Source organism: Onychostruthus taczanowskii, unplaced genomic scaffold, assembly GCF_017590055.1.
Source record: "Onychostruthus taczanowskii isolate IOZ18803 unplaced genomic scaffold, ASM1759005v1 scaffold58, whole genome shotgun sequence".
Classification (NCBI taxonomy): Eukaryota; Metazoa; Chordata; class Aves; order Passeriformes; family Passeridae; genus Onychostruthus; species Onychostruthus taczanowskii.
The window spans coordinates 4,816,652-4,836,973 of NW_024503457.1; the positions used below are offsets into that span (position 1 = coordinate 4,816,652).

At 36.4% G+C, this 20,322-nt stretch overlaps 2 protein-coding genes across 4 annotated transcripts in view; both read right to left on the reverse strand.

The window, feature by feature from the left end:
- CCDC138 (coiled-coil domain containing 138) overlaps positions 1-17,019 on the reverse strand; it is a 30,610-nt gene extending 13,591 nt beyond the window's left edge. Inside the window, exons 1-12 of the mRNA XM_041418029.1 lie at positions 16,746-17,019; positions 14,045-14,180; positions 13,205-13,320; positions 12,433-12,617; positions 11,532-11,690; positions 10,235-10,354; positions 8,789-8,866; positions 8,603-8,713; positions 6,295-6,459; positions 5,431-5,547; positions 4,147-4,339; positions 1,727-1,903 (exon numbers count right to left, since the gene is read on the reverse strand). Coding sequence (XP_041273963.1) covers positions 1,727-1,903; positions 4,147-4,339; positions 5,431-5,547; positions 6,295-6,459; positions 8,603-8,713; positions 8,789-8,866; positions 10,235-10,354; positions 11,532-11,690; positions 12,433-12,617; positions 13,205-13,320; positions 14,045-14,180; positions 16,746-17,019 — 1,831 coding nt within the window. The remainder of the gene's footprint in view (positions 1-1,726; positions 1,904-4,146; positions 4,340-5,430; positions 5,548-6,294; positions 6,460-8,602; positions 8,714-8,788; positions 8,867-10,234; positions 10,355-11,531; positions 11,691-12,432; positions 12,618-13,204; positions 13,321-14,044; positions 14,181-16,745) is intronic.
- Positions 17,020-18,059: 1,040 nt separating this feature from the next.
- The window catches only part of LOC121343225 (E3 SUMO-protein ligase RanBP2-like), a 33,591-nt gene continuing 31,328 nt past the window's right edge, over positions 18,060-20,322 (reverse strand). For all 3 annotated transcript variants that reach the window (XM_041418207.1, XM_041418206.1, XM_041418205.1), the window contains one exon: positions 18,060-18,637. In XM_041418207.1, the coding sequence (XP_041274141.1) occupies positions 18,332-18,637 (306 nt within the window). In that variant the 3' untranslated portion in view covers positions 18,060-18,331. The remainder of the gene's footprint in view (positions 18,638-20,322) is intronic.

Below are 20,322 nucleotides of genomic sequence, written 5' to 3' on the forward strand. Positions count from 1 at the left end.
CTAATAGCTTCATCTCTAAAGGTATTATTTTTGAGCAAGAGTACTGTAACATTCCTATAGAGCCAGAAAATTACTGCAACAAATTGAGAGAATGCCTAGGATGGTATACATTACATTAAAAAATAGAAGTCTAGACTTTGCCTCCTGTTGACTGGATGCTGTCTTTTTGGGTAATATGACTCCATATTTTAGTATACGGCCACTACCTATGTCTTCATATTTAGGGCTGCTCATGAACACAGCTTTAAAACTGTGCATGAATTCCTGTTTTACTCTAACACAGAGAGCTCTCTTCTGAATAGTCACTGGCCCCTTCCAAAGTTTGTCTTTTAATGACTTTTTAATTGGAAACTTACAAAGGAACGAAAACACAATTTCCCATCAGCAATACTATTTCTCATTGTTAAAAATTTCTTGCAAAACACTATGTATTGGAAAAGAGCAGACCATGCCTAATTTGTGTATTGGCAATTTATTCTACCAAAGAGACTCCACATAACATAATCTTTATATCCAGTTGCCAAGACATAATTTTCAATCAAATGTCAATTTAATTAAACAGAACTCTTCCTTCCCTGATTTTACACAGATACAACTTCTCTGAGAAGCAAGAAGCAAAATTTGAGTCTCACAATACATCTTCATTATTCTTCAAACTGCAGGCAACTAGTGTAACAGAATGACTACTGCTAGGTAACAGAATATGTACTGTCACAGTCATTACCCAAAGAAATACCAAACACTGTCCATCTTGCTTAGATTGTTACCTTTGTGCATTCAATTAATTCTTTCCCAATCATACTTATGACTGTTAGGAAGAATAGTGTAAAGCCTGCATTCATTACCTGGTCAGAAAAAGACTGAAAGGAACAGTAGAAACTCAGTTAAATATTTTTGAACTTAGGTTGCTACAAAATTGCTTTTTACTCAATGCTATAGAATCCCAAGTCAAACATTCTTTCTATTTCACTAGTACAATGCATAATAACAAAATACTTCCAAAACAATACACATTTCTATTCTGAAAGGCAGTAAGTGATTTTATCTTTAAAAAAACCAACAAAAAAGCAACTCACAAGGTTTATTCAACATGGCATTGGAATGTGTCACTACCTTCATGCTCATTCAGGTGGTTATCAATTGATCCTTACCTCTATCACCTGGAAAAATGCTGTGGCAAATAAGATTACTAATGCTTTTCTAGGGCCAAAGCACAGTAAAATTCAGCAAAACATAACCATCTCATCTAGAAATACCATTTCCAAACCCTAGAAATTGAAAAATTATTGGGGATGAGCCAGTCATTCAAACTAGGAAAAGAATTAAAATAGAACCTATTTTTTATCTCCATCTTCTGGCAGATTGTCATGATTTGGGTTCTCTGGCACAAAGAAAAATATCAGCAAGGTAATAGGGTGAAATAAACTGAACAGCCAAACAAAAAATAGCTACAAAATTTCACAGCAAGAAATAAGAAAGTAACCAGGATGAAATACAGAACAGTGTCTGAGAGGGAGAAGAAAACACAAGATGACTCAGAAAAAGACAGACAATTCAGAAATACATTTAATGTCTTTACTGAATGTACACAATACAAAGAATTGCAAATAGTACATTAGACTATTTATACAGCTTTCACATTGTATTTTTATATTGCTTTTCCATTGTGCTTATGCTTTCCTCACCTCTTTTCATAATGATTTTTTTTTTAATTACCCATATTTACCAGATTCCATGGTCATATGAAGTAATCCATCAAGAGCCCTGGAAAGCAGACTTGTACTGGATACTTTTAGGTGACTTAATATGACAGGCACAGATTGGTATTCCACAAATAAGGCCTTCCCTTCATCTGTCTTCAAGTCTACACGAAGGGACTCAAATGCCTGAGCCAGGTAATCCACTGAAAATATCAGAATACAGGCAATAAAACTTCTACAGTCATTGTTTCATTAAGCCACGTGAACAACTACCTGACAGCTACCATGGCAGATAGAGACTTAAAAGTTAAACAGATGCAAATATTAAATTTATTTTTTATTTGAAGACACTCTCTGCCTATTTTTATTCCTTAACAATCCATTGTGAGTAGAGAAAAATATTATCTACAATTCATATGTTTAAGAAAAATATACTTACAAATGTAAAGTCCTGCAAATATTTTGTTAAAGAGGAAAGAAAATACAAACTCGCATAGTTTGAGATAATGCTGATTTCAACATCTGGGAAACCTCTATTAAGGGAGTCAGTGGCTGATTGATCTGAGTGAGAGCAATTATTTTCATGAGAGCAACTAGTCTCATTCCTTCTATAAAAAGCTGTATATTTCAGTACAAACATTTTATAGTCTCATCCATTCTGAGAAATTATACAAAGTATGTAGATTAAGTGTACCAATCTATTTTCTTAACTTCTTGCTGTCAAATCTTCCTCAGTATCTTGGAATTGCCTTGATAATCTGGAGCAGAAGGAAACAATTTATCCTACTGCATAAGTTTAACTAGGGTGCCATCTGCTGGATACTGACATTTTGAAGGAATGAGGACACATGTTCAAACCAAATCTGCTATTTTATCACCAGATCATTAGTGCCATGTGGTCAGAGTGATCAAAATTCATACACGGTGATATCTGACATATGTTTAACAACAGATCATATTTTCTGTGCTGCCAGCAGCACAAAGCAACCAAGAAAAGCTAAACTGATTCATTCTAATCACAAGTGTTCATCTGCTTAGGGTAAATCAGTGTCTGCAATGACTAGTTTTTTATTTCATTTCTTCTTGCATTGTTTTTATCAAACATTCCTAGAATGTGAGTCTCAATTTGAGACTAATTATCATGCTTTACCAAAATAAGTTGACTGAAATAGTTCCCTCCAACAGCTGGAACACTGTGTTAATTCATGAATGATATCTGCACGGTCTTCCACCATGTTTTATTCCCATGTTTACTATAAATACTCACAATATAAATATTGCACAGGTCATTAAGCATAAAAACATACTAATCTGCTTAAACACCAAATTCTGTGAATAAAAACTGTATTCAGTATTTATGTATTTAAAATATTTGGCATTCCTGTTTTGTGTCAATTGGGGTCCCACAGATAGTAGCAATTTTGTGACGTGAATCTCTGCTGTCTAAAAAATACCCCAAAATTTAACATATTTCATGGAAGAGACTAAAAAAACCAGATGCCAAAGCAGGCACCTGATTTTGACATTTTTGCATGGTATTTCAGGAGTACCTTGAAAATTAACATCTCTCTAACCAGTATCATTTTCCTCATGTTATTGAGAAAAGAAATGTGCTATGTGTAAAGACATTTTAGAATACAAACCATTCGGAGAAAAAATGGTAGCAAAAATAGAAACATGGAAAAATTCAGGTTGGCATCTAGTCCAACCTTCCCGTTGAAAGCAGAACCATCTCTGAGATTAGGTTAGATTGCTCAGTTGTAACCCCACTAAAAAATTACTTGCTATCAAAATGATCAATGCTTTTAAAATGGAAAATAAGGGGAAAATAAGTGGTTAGTACCACAAAGAGTTTGAAAAGGGTTATAGAGATGTTTGTTCTTCTGCTATCTTTGTAAAATTTATTCTTGTAGAAAACCCCAGTTATGCAGACACACAGTACTGCTAAGTTGCTGCAGATCAACAGCATTCACATATTACACCTGCTCTTAATGGTACAGAATTACTTTTCTGCCTGAATTGCACAAAAAAAGGTCTGCAATATCTTGTTTCTCCTAAAGAAATATAATTATAACTGAAGGTAGCAGTTAACAAATCAGCTGAGAGAAGAGTTATCTTATTCTTTGAGTTGTATTTTCCACATCTTTACTCACACTGTCCAGACACAATCTGATTTGTATAATCTCAGTGTCTACTTTAAAACCTTTATCTTCTCCCCCCTCTTCAGAAATGCTGACTTGTCAAGTCATCATATTAACAAAAACACAAATTCTAAAATAAAATGAATAATAGTAAGATTTATACTTGTATATTTTGCTTCACAATACCCAAGTAAAATCCCTTTTCACTAATAAAGCATAACAGACTCCACAGTATCATTAAAATGCTTTTTGTCCAGGCACATGACTGAAATAGATAAATTAATGTAAAAAAAAACTTGACTTACCTTGTTTCACTGTTTTAAGCACAATCAAAGTTGACAGAAACCTCAGAGGCATACAGAAACTCTTAAAGAAAGCTGCTGACTTTGATTTACTTTCTGTAGACTGTTCAGAAGAACTGTGTGGGTTTCCCTTACTCACTATGCCTTTGAAGATATCTTCGCCAAGTCTCCTCATGGTTGATCTTATTGTTGTGTGCTGCTTCAAACAGTGCATGTAGTTAGTGCAAACATTTAAACTTGACACACATATGTTCTCCATGCAATTAAATATTAAATTGCAAACGCTTTGACCATGTATAGGAATATAATCAGTATAGGAGATACTCCTTTGTTTCAAAAGCTGTTGAACAATATTAACATGGTGCCTTATCAACACACACTTCAGCAAGAGACTAATTAGTGAGGGTCTTGGATACTGCCTCTGGTTCCAGAAAAAGCTGCTTCAGTCAACTCAATTTTGTAAGCTTGCCTGAAGTTATATCCTTTAAAAGCATTTACAGAATCAAGGTCTAAATATGAAGCTGAAGAACACTTGTAGAGGTAGAGGTAACATCTACTAGATTTTCATCATAAACTCTATAGAAATATTTCCTCAGAATCAAACTTCACAATATGCTTGTTTAAAATATAGTTACTTATTAGTACTAAACCCAATATCTTACTATTGTATAGAATTTAAACTCAGGATATTTACAAAGTTTCTAGCATTTGATTTAGCAAATGAACATTGACAGCACTATGCTGGGTCTGTACAGTATGACAACTGTCTTTTTCTTTATTATATTGCTAAGTATTTTCTTATGGCAGTCTAGTCAAAAAGAGCAAGGAATGTCTTGTGGTTAGACATCAAACCGAGGACAAAAATCAAAATTTCTTAGCTTCTTTGCCACTCATTTCCATGACTTTCAACAAATCTCGTTCATAAAATACACAATAAAATAACTGCCGTCTCTAGTGCAAGTTTTGTTAATACATACGTAAAAATGTAGTTTCAAATATGCTTAGACATCACAAAAGAGATCACATACACAGGGAAACTACATTTAGATACACAGTGCAAAATTTAAATTTAACATGAAAAAGAATTTATTTTTCATTTGCCACTTTCTGCAGTCAACACTATGAATTTATGTTTTACAAAGACAGCAGTTTCTTTTCTATATGCTACCTGAAAACATCAATTTTTCATATGTATTTAATATACAAATTTAATATGCAATCCATTAATATCTTCTGTGATTTTGTTTTTAAAAACATACTGCATGAGGCCTACTTTTTTTTTTTTACCTGTATATCAGTGTCTAACTGCCTTATAGACCAGTAAATAAATTTAATCACAGGCATGTGCAGTTTAGGATTCACATACGGCATCCACTGGAGCTGCTCAGTAGCTATAGGCAAAAGCTGCAAAAATATACAAAAATAGAATTACATGCAGTATATGAACTATTTTTATGCTAAGTGAAAGTGAAAAACAAACAAACCAACCTCCTGACTTTCTCTCGGAGTTTATCAGATTACATATGCAAATGTTCTCCAGGCAGGTCAAGTACAGCTAACAGAACTATATGCATACACAGGTGCTAAATTTTACATAGGTTTACATGTGGGAGTGGAGATACATGTGAGCTGAATCTCATGTAAATCCAACCACAGTGCCTACAGATCTTTTATATAATGAATAAATACAACAAAGTGAATTTTCTGAACATATCACCAATTTCTAAATCTTGGTATCACAAGAGAAAACAACAGAGGTGTTGAAATACAGCATAGCATCACCTTTTTGTTGGTGATAAATTGAAATTTTAAGATCTAAATAAGCATAGAAATATTTTAAATTTGACTTGTTGATCTCCTTCAAACAATGTATCACACATAATACACAAGAGAAACTATCACCTCACAGAAGTCACTTGAAATAAAATGCTGAAGCTCTTAGGCTGAGACAGGACACTTTCTATTAAAAATTATCTGTATGCTTTACAAATGACAAATTATGTATTATATCTCACTGCTGGAATGAATATTGACTTACTAACAATTATTTTGTTTTAATTACATGATGACTTGTTATACTCTCAGAATCATTTAAAGTATAGCGAAATCTGAAAACATATTAACACAAGCAAACCACCCAAGCCCGTTTACCTTCATACACTTTTCCTGAGTACAGGAGTTCTTTAAATTCTGGGTAACCCTAGGTTTATGACTGTCCTCTCTCTCTTCTTGTGTTTTTATTTTGCTAAGATGTTGGTCAGAGATCCAATCCATAAGATAAGTTAAGAGCTCATAGACTTGTGAATTCAATGGTAGCTGTAACATATTCACATCATCAGATATTTCAGCTTTCAATTTAATGCTATTTCTAAGCTAAAACAGTAACAGACTGAGATCCATGACAGCACATTAGCTATGAAATATTATGCACAATAGAAAGGATGAGAATTTTATGCCTGATAAAATCTGAGAGGTGAGTTACTGCAGTGTGAGCTTGTGTAAAATGTATTCAAGCACACAGCGATCTTGAACAGGCCATGTGTGCTCTGCTGGGCCTTGTACCTAGTATGTACCTAGCCTGTATAGTATGAATGTAACTTACAGTATCTCTGGGAAAGGTAAACTGTATGCACATCAAAGGTTGGCAGGTGGCAGTCCTGACTGGGAGACCCCTGTACATCAGGGAGTCAGAGATCCACAGCACAGTTAACCTGAGCAGGTGCAGTCTGTGCTGTGCTGCACAAATAACCAACTGCACAGTTTATCCTGTGCTTGGCTGCAGGATAAACTCAGGCAGCTCCCTCTTGGTACTGCTGATCCTGCCTGGCCTTGGTCTTTTCTAAAAAGGCAACAAGTTCTTCTCCCATGAATGTCCTTCATGAACAGAGTTGTTTTCTTGCAAGAAAATTACATATATATTGAGTGGCCAAAAAGGAGGGGCTTCTTTCAATGGACAGGCACTGCTCAGCATGCCTTGGGAAAAGTCTACCAGGGCTCCATTTGATGCTGCACAAACAACATTCCCAGCATCTAAAGGGACACAAGATTTACTCACTCTCTATATTCCTCCTCTTACTCTGTCTTTAATAGCCATTTAATGAAGCCATTTGTTGTCAGCCTTTCTTACAAGGACCCAGAAGGAACCCTGCAGTGTTTCTTTCTCTTTCTCTCACACCTTACTCCCCAGTGCAAAACACCTACTGTGATGATTTCTGGGTGTGAAAAACATGCTCATAATTTATTTTGTACTTGATCAAATGGTAGTAAAACAGCTTGGAAAAAAATTGATACAGAATCACTACACTTTGTAATTCTGGAAGAATGAAATACAGGAGAAAACAAGTCTTTAAAATTCTTCACATGGGGAAATTCTTATTTCAATATACTAGACCTACTTTGTTTCATTTCATGCAATCCATTGTTGATAAATTTAACTGGGTAACGAGTATTGTTTAAAAAAAGAACAAAGACTTAATGAAACTCTGATCTTGGCTCTACTACACTGCATACTCTACAAAAGAAATCCAGAGATCCTGAAGACAGGCTGCATGAACAATTCCCTAAAGACCTCAAAACTTTTCTTCTATCTACCTTCAGATAACTGTTTTCCTCTTCACTCAGAACTGTAACTACTGATACTATTTATATTTCATGTGCAACCGAAGTATGCTAAAACCTACACAAAGAGAATTTATGGCTACATATAGACAGCACAGTTTTAAGGCATTCACTGTAGATCAATTAGATAGGGTGGTGTGAATATCTTTCTCATTTCACAGTTTACCTCTAGCTGGGAAAAAAGCATAACCAGCTGGGAGATGTTGGCAGAGTAATACCATAAATGGAAATACATGGAGACAGAAATAATTTCATTAAGTGATGTAAGAAGGTTTTTTAAGGAAAAAACGTGATTGTTTTGGAACCGTGAATGAACGCTGCATTTAATCTCTGTTCTTCACTAAAGATTACATGTCAAAAAAATAATAGCAGTATACCACTTTTGGTTTAGAAGATTAAGGTTCTTTATTGAATACTTCTGAAAGACTACTTTTTACCTGGTGTTATTCATAAGGATAGTGCTGTACTGTAGCAGTAACCAGAATGAGTCTAAGATTTGTTCTGATGCAGCAAAGAAACCGGTGACAGTGGATGCAAGTTATAATTCTAACTGGCAGATGAAAGATAACATCATATAAGGAGGAAAACTTGCCATATAAATAAAAATATACCCATATACATAGACATAAGCAATATGAAATCCAAGACATATTTTTAGCAGCAAACTTAATTCTTTGTTAAGTGTGGGTTTTCCCCCAATATAATCTGTTTCTCATCTTAGTGTAACTTATAAAATAAAATTAGAAGCTACATTCTGCAATTTCTAGCAGATGCACAGAGAATGTTACACTGCCTAATGTCTTCCAAATGAAAAGATTTAAGACTTCTGCTTAATTCTTACCATAGCAGTTCTTGATGTTGCCATCACTTTTTCCTGTTTCACAGGTTTGCCTTCTTTCACCACTTGACAAAAATCATTAGATTTCCGTACCTTTGAAAATTCATGCTTCCTCTAAACAAAATATAACAATGAATTATATTTCACTGGTTGCCTATAAAAGCAGTTTTATGTAAGAACAAACCTTACTTGCAGATTTTCTAAACGAGCTTTTGCTTTTCGTGCTTGACCTTCCAACTTCTTGTTCAACTCAGTTACATCACTTAACTGAAAGAAGCAGAAAATATTAAACTGTCTGTAAATTCAAAACTCACATCTTGACTTAATTATCACACTGAAGTAACATGATGTTGTTGAGTAGCTAAATTATTTAAGTATTTTCTTATTATCATGAAAAGTAATGGAAACAAAATCATCATCCACTTCCCTCAACAAATTACAGAATCATAGACTGGTTGAGATTTGAGAGAACCTCTGGAAGACCTCAAGCTGGGCCAGGAAGAAGTGGCTGCTATGTCCAGACAGCTTTTGAATAGTTCTAAGGTGTTAGACTCTTATCATCTCTGTGGGAAACCTGTTCCAGGATAAGTAAGACAGCAGCAGTATCTCTTGGCTGACCGGCAGCCCAACCTTTCAGAGTGCAGGAGGAGAATAAGCACTACAATGACACTCTAGATATACAGGCACTTCACATTTGATTACTTTTCAGGAAGAAGTGACAAAAATGCACAAATTCAAGAGTGTTATTGTAGTCTTGTTAATGGGGAAGGTGGTTACTGACCATGCTAAAAAACCAGTTTGTTTGGTGGGAAAAGATCAGGAAAACTGCAACCTCCATTTAAATAAACAAAACCCCATGCTTTACCCATAAAACAATAAACAGCATGATCATCACAGAAGCCCTCAGTTTGTACAGAAATGCAAAGATTTTACAGTGAGAGGAAATAACAAGACAGATGGGTTGCATCAGAACTATCAGCATCCTAGGAGTTAGGTCTGACCTTTTAAGGGAAAGGCTCTGGTGTAGATTTTTATTGTATTCAGATTATCAGAACATTAATTAGGTCATTAATTAGGTCAATAAATAAACAATGCTCAAATAATTTAGATAACTTATGTATCACCATTTTAGATCAGACTTAACAGTCAAGTGAGACAAATTCCTACTCTATGCATTACTATGAAACACACCATTCTAGTTTACAAATTGAGAAAATACTACCTTCATTAAAATTTGCAAAAACAACTGAAAATACTGATCAAACATGAAGTTAGAAATAAACATTCTACTTTTTATTTAATAGAATCAGCATAGTAATTTGTCACAACAAATCTGCACAGGGTGGATTCCATTATGTCATAAAATATTTTCTCTCCATCCATTCTCAATGCACTTTCCCTTCCTAACAATTAGCTGTTGCTAGTGAGTCAGTGGAATAAATCCTACTTTTTTTTTTATACTGTAAAAGGTCAGAAAGGCTAAATTTCAAGTACTAGAAATGGATGAGAAAAATATTTTCAGTCATTCATACAATTCTTGTCTTAGACAAACAAAAGATCAGCAATTTTGCAAACTCAAGCTACTGTTGACTGTAACTTGTAGAATTATTTATGACAGGAAATAATAAAGTTTACCTGCTTTCTTAAAGAGTCATTCACGTCCCTCAAGCTGTCAAATGACGACTTCAGCCTCCTATTTTCTGTAGTTATTTCTCTCAAGGCTTCTGTCAGCTGCTTAACTTCTGCCTCATGTTGCTGTAGAAATATCAAATTTAATAACATGTTTTATAAGAGACTATTTGAGAAACAATAAGTTCCAGTTAAGTGTTAAAAGAGCTGGACAAACTTTCTCATATGAAGTTCTTCATGTCCAAATTTGCATGTTCAGTCAGCAGTGAGGAAAACAAGCTCTGTACTGCCTATCAAGAAGGATCAATACAGAAATTGAGAGCAACATGGACAGCCTATAGCTCCTATTTCTGCCTATTCTACCCAGCCCAACTACATACGTGTATATTTCTCAAACCATTCAGATGTGGGATGCATTTGTGAACTAAAGTCAGTGACAAAGCTTTTACTTACAGCTCACTCTTCCAAATATTTACAAAAGGTTGTGACTGTGTTTTGGGGTTTCAACTCATGTTTCTGGCTTTGCTTGCTCTGAATCACATAGAGTGAGAAACTAATCCTACACCTTGTAGAGACCAGAGCTCTGGTTTGCAACACAAGCATATGAATTATTAAGTACAACCTGCAGATCCACTGCTGTTCATCTCTTACCCCTGAAATTTGTTTTGTATTTAATCTTCTCTGGACCTGAGATTTAAGTACCTCAGATTTGATAAAATAACAAGGTTTTATTTTAGAATAAAATAAAATAGAAAATATTCTAACATTCATTTCTCCCCTTCCAAGAATTCACTCTTCTTCACTACTCTTTCTTTCCACACCCCCCAAGTTAGGGTGGTCTTCCTCCAAACTTTTTGAGTCTTTGTTTGCTAGTACTCTCTGCAACAGGTGTTATGTCAGAAGATCTCAATGTGTCTTAAAGCATTTCCAAGGAAATCCACTGCAACTACAGCTAATGCAAAGATACTAATTTAACTTACAGAATTACAGATAGATCACATTTTTTTCTCTAATATTAGTCACATAGCTTTCATTATTTTACAAAAAAATTACCTCAGTTTTCTAACTTGTAACTGTAAAATGAACTACACATCAGACAAGTAAATGCACCATTCTGAAACAGAAGTCATGCAAAAACTCTAGCAATATTGTTCAGTACTTTTTATTTAAATCTTTCCTTTGGGGATTTCAAGGGTTTCAAATAAATAAGCAGGATTTCCAGCAAACATGTGATGGCTAAGATAACTACAAATTAGTTAAAGGGCATATAGAGCAATATCTATCATTAAAAATACTATTTCACCTCTTTTATAGCTGCAATTTTTGTGTGAACTTCTTCCTCAACACCTCTTATTTTAGCCAAAGCTGCTTTGTGTTGAAAAAACATTGCTTCTTGTTCTGTTAGACAACGCTCTCGTTTCTGCAGTTGCAGAGCATACTCCTGCTGTGCTGAACTTTCTCTCTGTATCAAGAATAAAAATGTTAAACTACTTTAGAAACCCATGTGAAGTTTTCCCAAATTATGTTGAATTTAAAATTTTGTCCCAGAGATACATTTAGCTCTTTGTGAAATTACAGTTACACAAGAGCTTACTTATACAAAGTATCCTGACAGCCACCCCTGTTCAGTTTCCTCCCACATTAACCCAAAAGACCTCCACGTGCACTGGAATGGCTCAGCCTCCCAAAATGCAAAATTCAACTTTGCTCCAGAAAGTTAAACTTTGGCTTTTGCTTCCCAAATATTTGGATCGTGGTATTAACTGTAAGACAGAACAGAGTCTGATGCGACTGTCTATGTTGAACACTAGATTAATGATATTGTTTCTTCAACTAGTGAGAGGCATCCCTGAAAAAGCAGTGAAGAAAAGAAGAGATATAAAATTATTTTTATCTCATATGTCTGTCATGGCAGGGAATGCAGCAGAAGCTTAGGAATTATTACAGAGTAAAACCATACAGGAGGTACCCAAAATTCAAATCAAAGCATCATTTCTGAATCACTGAATTAATCTAAGGAAAGAGGCTGATGAAGATACAGATTTAGTATATAAGTAACTGTGATTAATATAAAGTAATAGTAAAAAAAATAATAGTTTTAATATATAAATTTTACTATAAAAGTAATTTCATATTTATTTTTCAAAAGTGAGAATATTCATAGCATTATTCAACAAAAATTTCAAGGTGATTCCAGTTCCTACCTGGAGCTTCTGATGTATGACAAATAATTCATCATAAATTTGACTGATGTGAGGTGGTATTAAACCTTGCCTATTGCATGCCTGAGCACCAGTTCCATGCACAATTTTCTTTAACAAACCAAGGTTGTTAATTTGGTCTGTATTTTCTGGAGTATTTGCAGCCAAATGAAACGGCAAAGTGAGGCCTGTGGACATGGAAAAAATGCATTTTACATTAAAAAAATCAGACCTAGCTACATATTGATATGATTTTTGTACTAAACCAGCAAAAATGTGTTCTTAGAATTCACAATTACAAGTACAGAGCGAGATATATCAAAATGTGAAAGTAATCTAAAGAATTACAGAAATTTGTTTAAAGTTCTTGTTCCATGATTTATTCAAACTGATCAAGAATCAACAGTTTTAGAAGTAAAACTAAACCCTCCACTGCAATGTAGAAACCCCAGTGATATCTGCATGGAATCTATGCACAGATTGACTCATGTCACCAAAATCTCCTACCATTTTTGTAAGGGCTTCAGGCAAGTGATTTGCTGCTGATTAGACCTTAGGGTGACATCTAAGTAAACAGGACAAGACTTAAGAAACCCCCTAAAATAATTCTAAAGAAAGTACTCATGTGAAAGATAAAATCCCGACATTAAAATACATTTTAGGTGACTAGTGTATTTCTGAATTGAACAGAAATAAATTTACTAGGAAGTTTTTTAAGTTACATGTTATACTTCACAGAGAGTTGTAAGAATGTAAAAAATTAAGTCTTTATTACCTGTTCCCGTGTATATAGCTGTATTCTGAAGTGCATCAGTTTCAGAGCAAATAACACTGTTTTCTTCTACTTCCAGACCACTTGAACCACAAAAATAATCTTGCTCATCATCAAAACTAAAAGTACAAAAGAGGACTAACTTTAAATTACTCAATTCCTTTCTAACATGATACATAACAGAGACTGAAACAAATCTGCATAAAAAAGCAAACATTGCTTAATGTAAGACTTTGATATTTTACTGATAACAAATAGCAGAGTTAAATCATTTGGATGAAAGGCATTATAACTCACAAATCTCAACCACAGAAATTACATGTTGCTGACTTAAAAGTTGTTACAATAACTAAGCTTTTCATGCTGTAAGCACATGTAAGTAACAGGTAAAACCAACACTCTTCTCTCACCACAAACCACCAAATTCCTGGAGAACTAAAAATACAACCCCCCTTTTTAAATTGTATTTTCCTGTTTGGTGTAAAATAGCCCTTAAAAGAGATTTCTTGGCATTTGGAATTGAATTATTGCTAAATAAACATAAATCTTTTTATCAGTCTGGGCAATTCACTTTCCTCCTAGTTATTTTTTTATCACCTAGTTAAGTTTATGTCATTCCTGTATCCCCTTAGCAATTCCAACATACACAGATTAGATTAGAAAGTAAAACAATATTCCTCACCAAAATAAGCATCCTCATGATCATATAAAATAGCTACAAACAGTCCTTTACTTAAAAAGAAAACAAGAAACTTAAAACAACTTTTGCACAGTCCAAATACATCTGTTTTATTTATGGTTTTATGAGAAAAAAAATAAAGGAGAAATAAAAACACCTCCTACCAATCCCAGTTTTCCAAACTTTTCTGGAAATCACTATATCTGATGCTCTTCTGTCTTCCAGTTTCAGTAAATTCTGACTCTAAAGAACAATTTGATAAAGAAATCATTATATTTTTCAATGAGGTGTCAGTGCCACCTGAAATATATAAAATTGCAACAATTTTACTTCACATTTGAGAAGCTGACATTAAGAAATCAATAAGGACTTATTAGAAGCACTTGCTATGTAGTCTATGTAGGTATAAGAACCAAAAGCACCACTGATGCAGTCTGACAAATTACGAACTTAATTATAACAGCTTAAGACATAGTAAGAATTATTTAGCTTTCATATATGATTTGTCTTTCTTAAATGCTAGAGCTTGTCTGCCTGTAGAAATTTTTCTGTAACTGAAGTCTGACAAATAGCCAGCTGTCTCCATGCACCAGTTTCTGAAAGAGACCAAATGCATTCTAGATATTAAGCATTTATGTGTCTTTAAATTAAAGCTAAATACATGCATTATGAAGTAAACTGCTACCAACTAATTCAAGCAGGACTTAAAGACAAACAGGCTGTGAACCATTGCTCCAAAACATCCTTTGCACTTTTTACTTGTTAACATTCCCAGGCTGGCTCCCAGGTATCACAACCCCCTGATCAAGATTACCTCAGTTTAAAATGAGAAAATACAAAACTAAATAAATTTAGGAACAATGCAGCTTTAGTATACATTTTCCCTGTAAAAGATATCAAAGCACCACTGCATTGCATTACCTTTGCAAACAAAGGAGCTTCTGCTTTTACATTTGGTATGCAATGCTCCCGAGGGGCAATCCTACAAGAAAGCAGAAAACCATTGTACTCTAGTCAGAGTTTTCATGGAAAAAGTATGTCACAACTCACTGGTTTAACAGTTAAACTGTCACACTTTGTGACAGAATTCTTACTATAAACTACTGGCTTTGAAAAGGGAGGGGTTTTAAATACATAAATGTAAATGGTCCTCATATTAACATAAAGACACAAATATATTCTCTATAGTCTAATAAAAAAAAACTTGCAGTGTTCTATGTTGGAATATTTGAGAAACTATAAAGCACTATAAAGCACTATGACAGTAACTTAAAATAATGAAATGAAAGTAGATAGGCAATCATGGAAACAGTGCCATCTACCTTCATAGCTAGGCTTTTTATGCCAAAGTTTCCTGCTCTACTTTTTCTTACTAATTTATAAGTACATACTAAAAAACTGAATGACAGAAACTTTAGGCTACAACCAAAATCAATTAAATGCACATTACAAAATATCAGACTCAAGGCAGCTCTCATGATCTTACTTATTTCACTGCATCTCTCTGCTATGTTCTAGATCAAGTGTTCAACTGCTGTATTTTCTTGTCCTTGAATGACCACTTTTTAATGAAATAACAAAGCACACAAACACATGTAACATTTCTTCCTTGCAAGCATTTAAGTGTCAGTAAGTTTTTTTTAAAAATAAGTTTTTAAAATTACTTTTCTTTAAAGTACAGTTCTGTAATTCAAAGCAGAATATTCCCCAAGAAAAATTCCCCAGAGAATCTAGAACACCATCAAATGCTATTCAAGTTGCAAATCCTTCTGCAGGAACTAAGGGCACATACAGCCTGATTTTAGCTCAAAATCTTCACATCACATTTGAGATGACTCCTGATCCTAAAATGGCAAGCCACTCTTCCTGAGAGAAAAAAGGCTGGGTTTTGTATTCATTGATGATTCCCAGGATTAACTCAGTATCCCAATCCAAATATGTACCTAACTCAATTTCAATCTCTCCCAGTCTTGGGTTGTTAGTGGTATTTTTCCACCATACAACTTCCACTGCAGCATGAACCTGAGCACTTAAGGCCTTTTATCCCCCAGACACACTGGAAGCATTTGACCCAGAATACAGATGCATGAAAACAACTGCAAAAATCTGTTTCACTGAGAGACAAACAGAATTCAGGCAGAATAAAGGTGTCTGGCCAGCAAGTACTCCTTCTACTAAATATCAAAGGCTTTTGAAACACCAGCATGGGGGAAGGGTCTTTCTGCTGAATTTTTAGGCAGATCAGTATTGACTTGTCAGCACAAGTAATAAAAAGAGAGGAACCACAATACGGTTCCTCCACTAATCTGAGTGCAAAGAACTCAACCTTCTCTGGTGTAAAGTAACATTACCATACCTTGGCAAGGGACTGACACCCATCATAATTAACAGTCTGGTCATTGCAGCAGTCTCTAATGAACCACGGGTTTGATTCCTGATTGACTAGATATAGAACAATTTCCTGCTCTCTGACAACAGAGCTAATCACTAAGCTTCACAGGCAAAAAAAAAAAAAAAAATCACAAACACACCTAATGCATTCTAAGTAAGGCTGTCAATTACTGTGGCAAAAAAAAAAAAAAAAAAAAAAAAAAACAAAAACACACCAAAGACTTTCTATTAGTTATCCTATTATAAGTATTTCTTACAAGCTTAACATTGTCCTAAGAGGATTCACATATTTTCTCACTCAACTGGCAGGGACCAGGTCTTAGGCAAAAACTGCATGCTAAACTGTGTCTTGGTACCGCGTAGAATCTGGAATTGCAATTTCAGGGAAACTTTCTGCTCAGACAAAGAGGACTCGTCAGCAGCTGAACTGTGAGGCAGTGGGAGCGCGGGCCAGGGCCAGCAGGAGCACGGAACCTCCTGAGGTCCGTTCAAACCCCGCTTTTTTCTCGCACTGCCGGGTACGCAGCAGCACGGCGCTCACAAAGAACGCCGAGGCAGCGGACAGCCCCCCACCCTCCATCTCTCCAAACACTTCAGGGACGCGGTGAGGAGGAAATGGTTTTCTGTGCCGCCTCCTCCTCCCCGCAGGCCGCCCGCCCCGGCCCCGTCTCACCCCCGCCGGCCCCTGCGGGCAGCGCCGCTGCAGCCCCGGGGCAGAGCGGCCGCGGCCGAGCCCCGGGCCCGCCATGGCGGGACCGCCGCGCTCGAACCAACCGCCACCAGCCGCGCAGGCGCACTCGGGGCCGCGGGCAGCGCCGGCCCGGGGGGGCACGGCGGGGAGAGCCGCCGCCATGGGCCTGGCGGGGCGGGCACACATCATCATCATCATCATCAAACACCGCTCCTTTCCACCCCGGCACAGCACGGCCTGAGAACGTCGCGTCCAACCCACGACCGAAGAGCACCCTGGCAACTGGAGCACTCAGTGCCACCTCCTTAAACACCTCCAGCGACGGTGATTCTAACATGGCCCTGGGCCACCCGTGCCAATGCCCAGTCAGCCTTCCTGGGAAGAACTTCCTCCTGCTGTCCTACAGTGTACGTCTGTGTCCTATGGTCTTGTCAATGGCTGCCTGGGAGAACAGGCCAAAACCAGCCCCCGCTCCAGGCTCCTTTGAATGGTTGTGGAGAGCAGTATAGACCCTGAGGACACCTGAAGACATATTACTGCCATCCCTTAAAAATAAATAACCCCCCAAAAAAGCAAAACTAAATGCGTGTTGCCCAGAGCAGAGGTGTAGACTAGAAGTTTAAATACACCCTACCTTTACCCATTCATTCTCACTCTTGAGAGGCAAAGCTGTCAAAGGTACAAGCACGCTGGAATACACAAGGCTAGAGCCTGCAGCAAGGGAGAGAAGTTGGCCACAGCTCATAAACACTGAGCAGAGTCAGAGCGTTATACTTAATGTATGTCAGGTAAAATACCAATGTTAACGAGATGTTTTTCATTAAGCCAAGTTTCTTAGAAACAACATAAGTAAAAAAAAATAAAAAAGTTGGCATATTCCTCTAGCAAAACATTGATCAATCATGTAAAAGCTATGCAGACAGAACAAAGCAACATCCACCTGGCTCAGCCTGCTTTCTGCACACTATAAACTTTCAAAGGCCTTCAGTGTACTGTTCAGCAATTTGCATCTATCTGCACATTCAAAAGAGCTTCACGAGAGCAAGAACCAAGTTATGCAAGTTATCTTTTAAACAAACCAAAGTGAAAACAAGACATTTATTTTAACAAGACTAGGATTTAATTTTCAAAATTTGACACTTATTACAAATATGTCAGGATAACACAAATACACCTGAAATATGCCAGTGCCTGAACTTTATTTACCATGCAAAAAAATCAATTGGAACACATAAAAAATTCAACTATAGCCTGTAATTTTACATTTATACATCAGAAGTGTCCATTTTAAGAAGTTGAAATAATTAGTCAATAACATCTAAGTACTGATTTATACTGCAAAAACATCTGTATACTCAAAGAAATAGTTCTATATTTGCCCACAGTCTGTAATGACAATTCTTCCATTTACTAGCCCTTTAGGAGAACCAAAGGATTCGATCTTTTTAACAACATCCATTCCATCTTTCACAAACCCAAATACCACATGCTTGAAGTCCAAGTGTTCTGCTTTTTTAAGTGTTATGAAGAACTGAGAATTATTTGTATCCCTGCCCTTATTTGCCATTGACAACAATCCAGGACCGGTGTGTTTCACTATGAAATTCTCATCTTCAAATGCTGTTCCATAAATCGACCGTCCACCTGTTCCGTCATGGTTGGTTATATCTCCTCCCTAAAAAAAAAAACCAATCAGACACATCATTAACTAACAAGTTCCAAAAAGAAACCCAAAAGTTATACTTCCTTTCAACAGTAAAGACCTTGTTTTGGAAGAACTCATTTTTACAAGTATCAATATCTGCCTAGATGTAGGGCTTCCCAGCTTCAGCAGGTTTGCTCATGGTAAGGGAACCAGTAGTAAAAGGTGTATCCCTTGTTTATTCTGAACACAGCACTTTATCTTCCTGCTCCCCATGGTGACATTCCTCTAGGCCTGTCATTCCTACTGCCTGCATCACTTGGCCCTGGAAGCTGCCTGGACCTGCATTATCTTATTGAAGGCCTGCTCTTAATTAGTCCCTGCAGGCACAGAATTCATCACCTGAAAAAGGTTAACAAAACAGCGACCAGTAATTCCATACAGCTTTGCCATGTAAGTGGTTGAGCAGCATGGTAAGTGTGTCTTTTAGCTTTCTGGAAGATAGCAAACTTCTGGTTCCTGATAATTTAAATATACACACAAAGGTGACAGTGCAAATTTGATCAGGATAGCCTTAGTTCTCATTGAAGAGCTTCTCACTGTACCTCAAAAAAGTCCAGACAAAGCAGAGCAAACTTAAAATATACTCATTTAATGTGATAAAAGTTCACTTTGTCAAGGCACATGTGGTGCAGTCAACTGTTTTAAAAGAAAGTCTGCTCCTTTCTAGACTGTGGAATACCCTGAAATAAGCTTAAATCCTAAATGAGTTTATCAGAAAGGCACAAAGGTTTAACAAAAGAACCATGCAGTGCATACTTCAGACACACGCAGATAGCTAATCGAGAGACAGGCTAATATTTTATTCTGGTGACAAGCCATTCATATGCTATCACAGAATGGTTTATGTTAGAAAGGACCTTTCAGATCATCTAGAACTCCCCTGCCATGGGCAGGGACACCTAGAACTAGGACCAGGCTGCTCAGAGCTCCATCCAGCCTGGCCCAGAACACTGACAGGGACTGATCTACAGCTTCTCTGGGCAACTTGTTCCAGTGTCCCACCACCCTCACAGCAAACAACTTTCTCCTAACATCTAGTCTAAACCTACTTTCTTTTACCTAGAAGCCATTCCCCCCGCCATGTCCTGTGACTACATGCTCTTGTAAAATGTTTCTCTCCATCTTCTTGTAGGCTCCCTTCAGGCTCTGGAATGACATCATTAAGTCACCCCTAAGCTTCATCTTTTCTAGACTAAACAAATTTTATTCTCTTAGCCTTTCCTCATAGGACCAGTGCTCCATCCTTCTTAAAAGGCTTGGCTTTCCTCTGGACTCACTCCAACAGGCTGATGTCCTTCCTATTACTTTTGCATATTATTCTCCTGTATTGCTGTATACATCTGGGCTTGTAGAAAGTCATCTACATGCCTCATCTTCGGGGATGTAGTGACATGCACATCATTAGCATAGCATGTACAGGTGCTGGTTCATTTTACCTGTTCCAAGTAACCAAAACTCAATGAACTATTGATGAGAATTTTAAGAAAGGTATATCTGAGCTATTATCAATCTCCTAAGCCTTCAGCCTTTATGAAGGACTTGCCAGTGCTACTGAATGCACACAGAGGTTTAAAACCAACACTGTCTACCAGGGGTTACAGATACACTTCAGGCTGATGCTCTCTGCACAAAACTTAGTGTTTTAGTAAACAGGC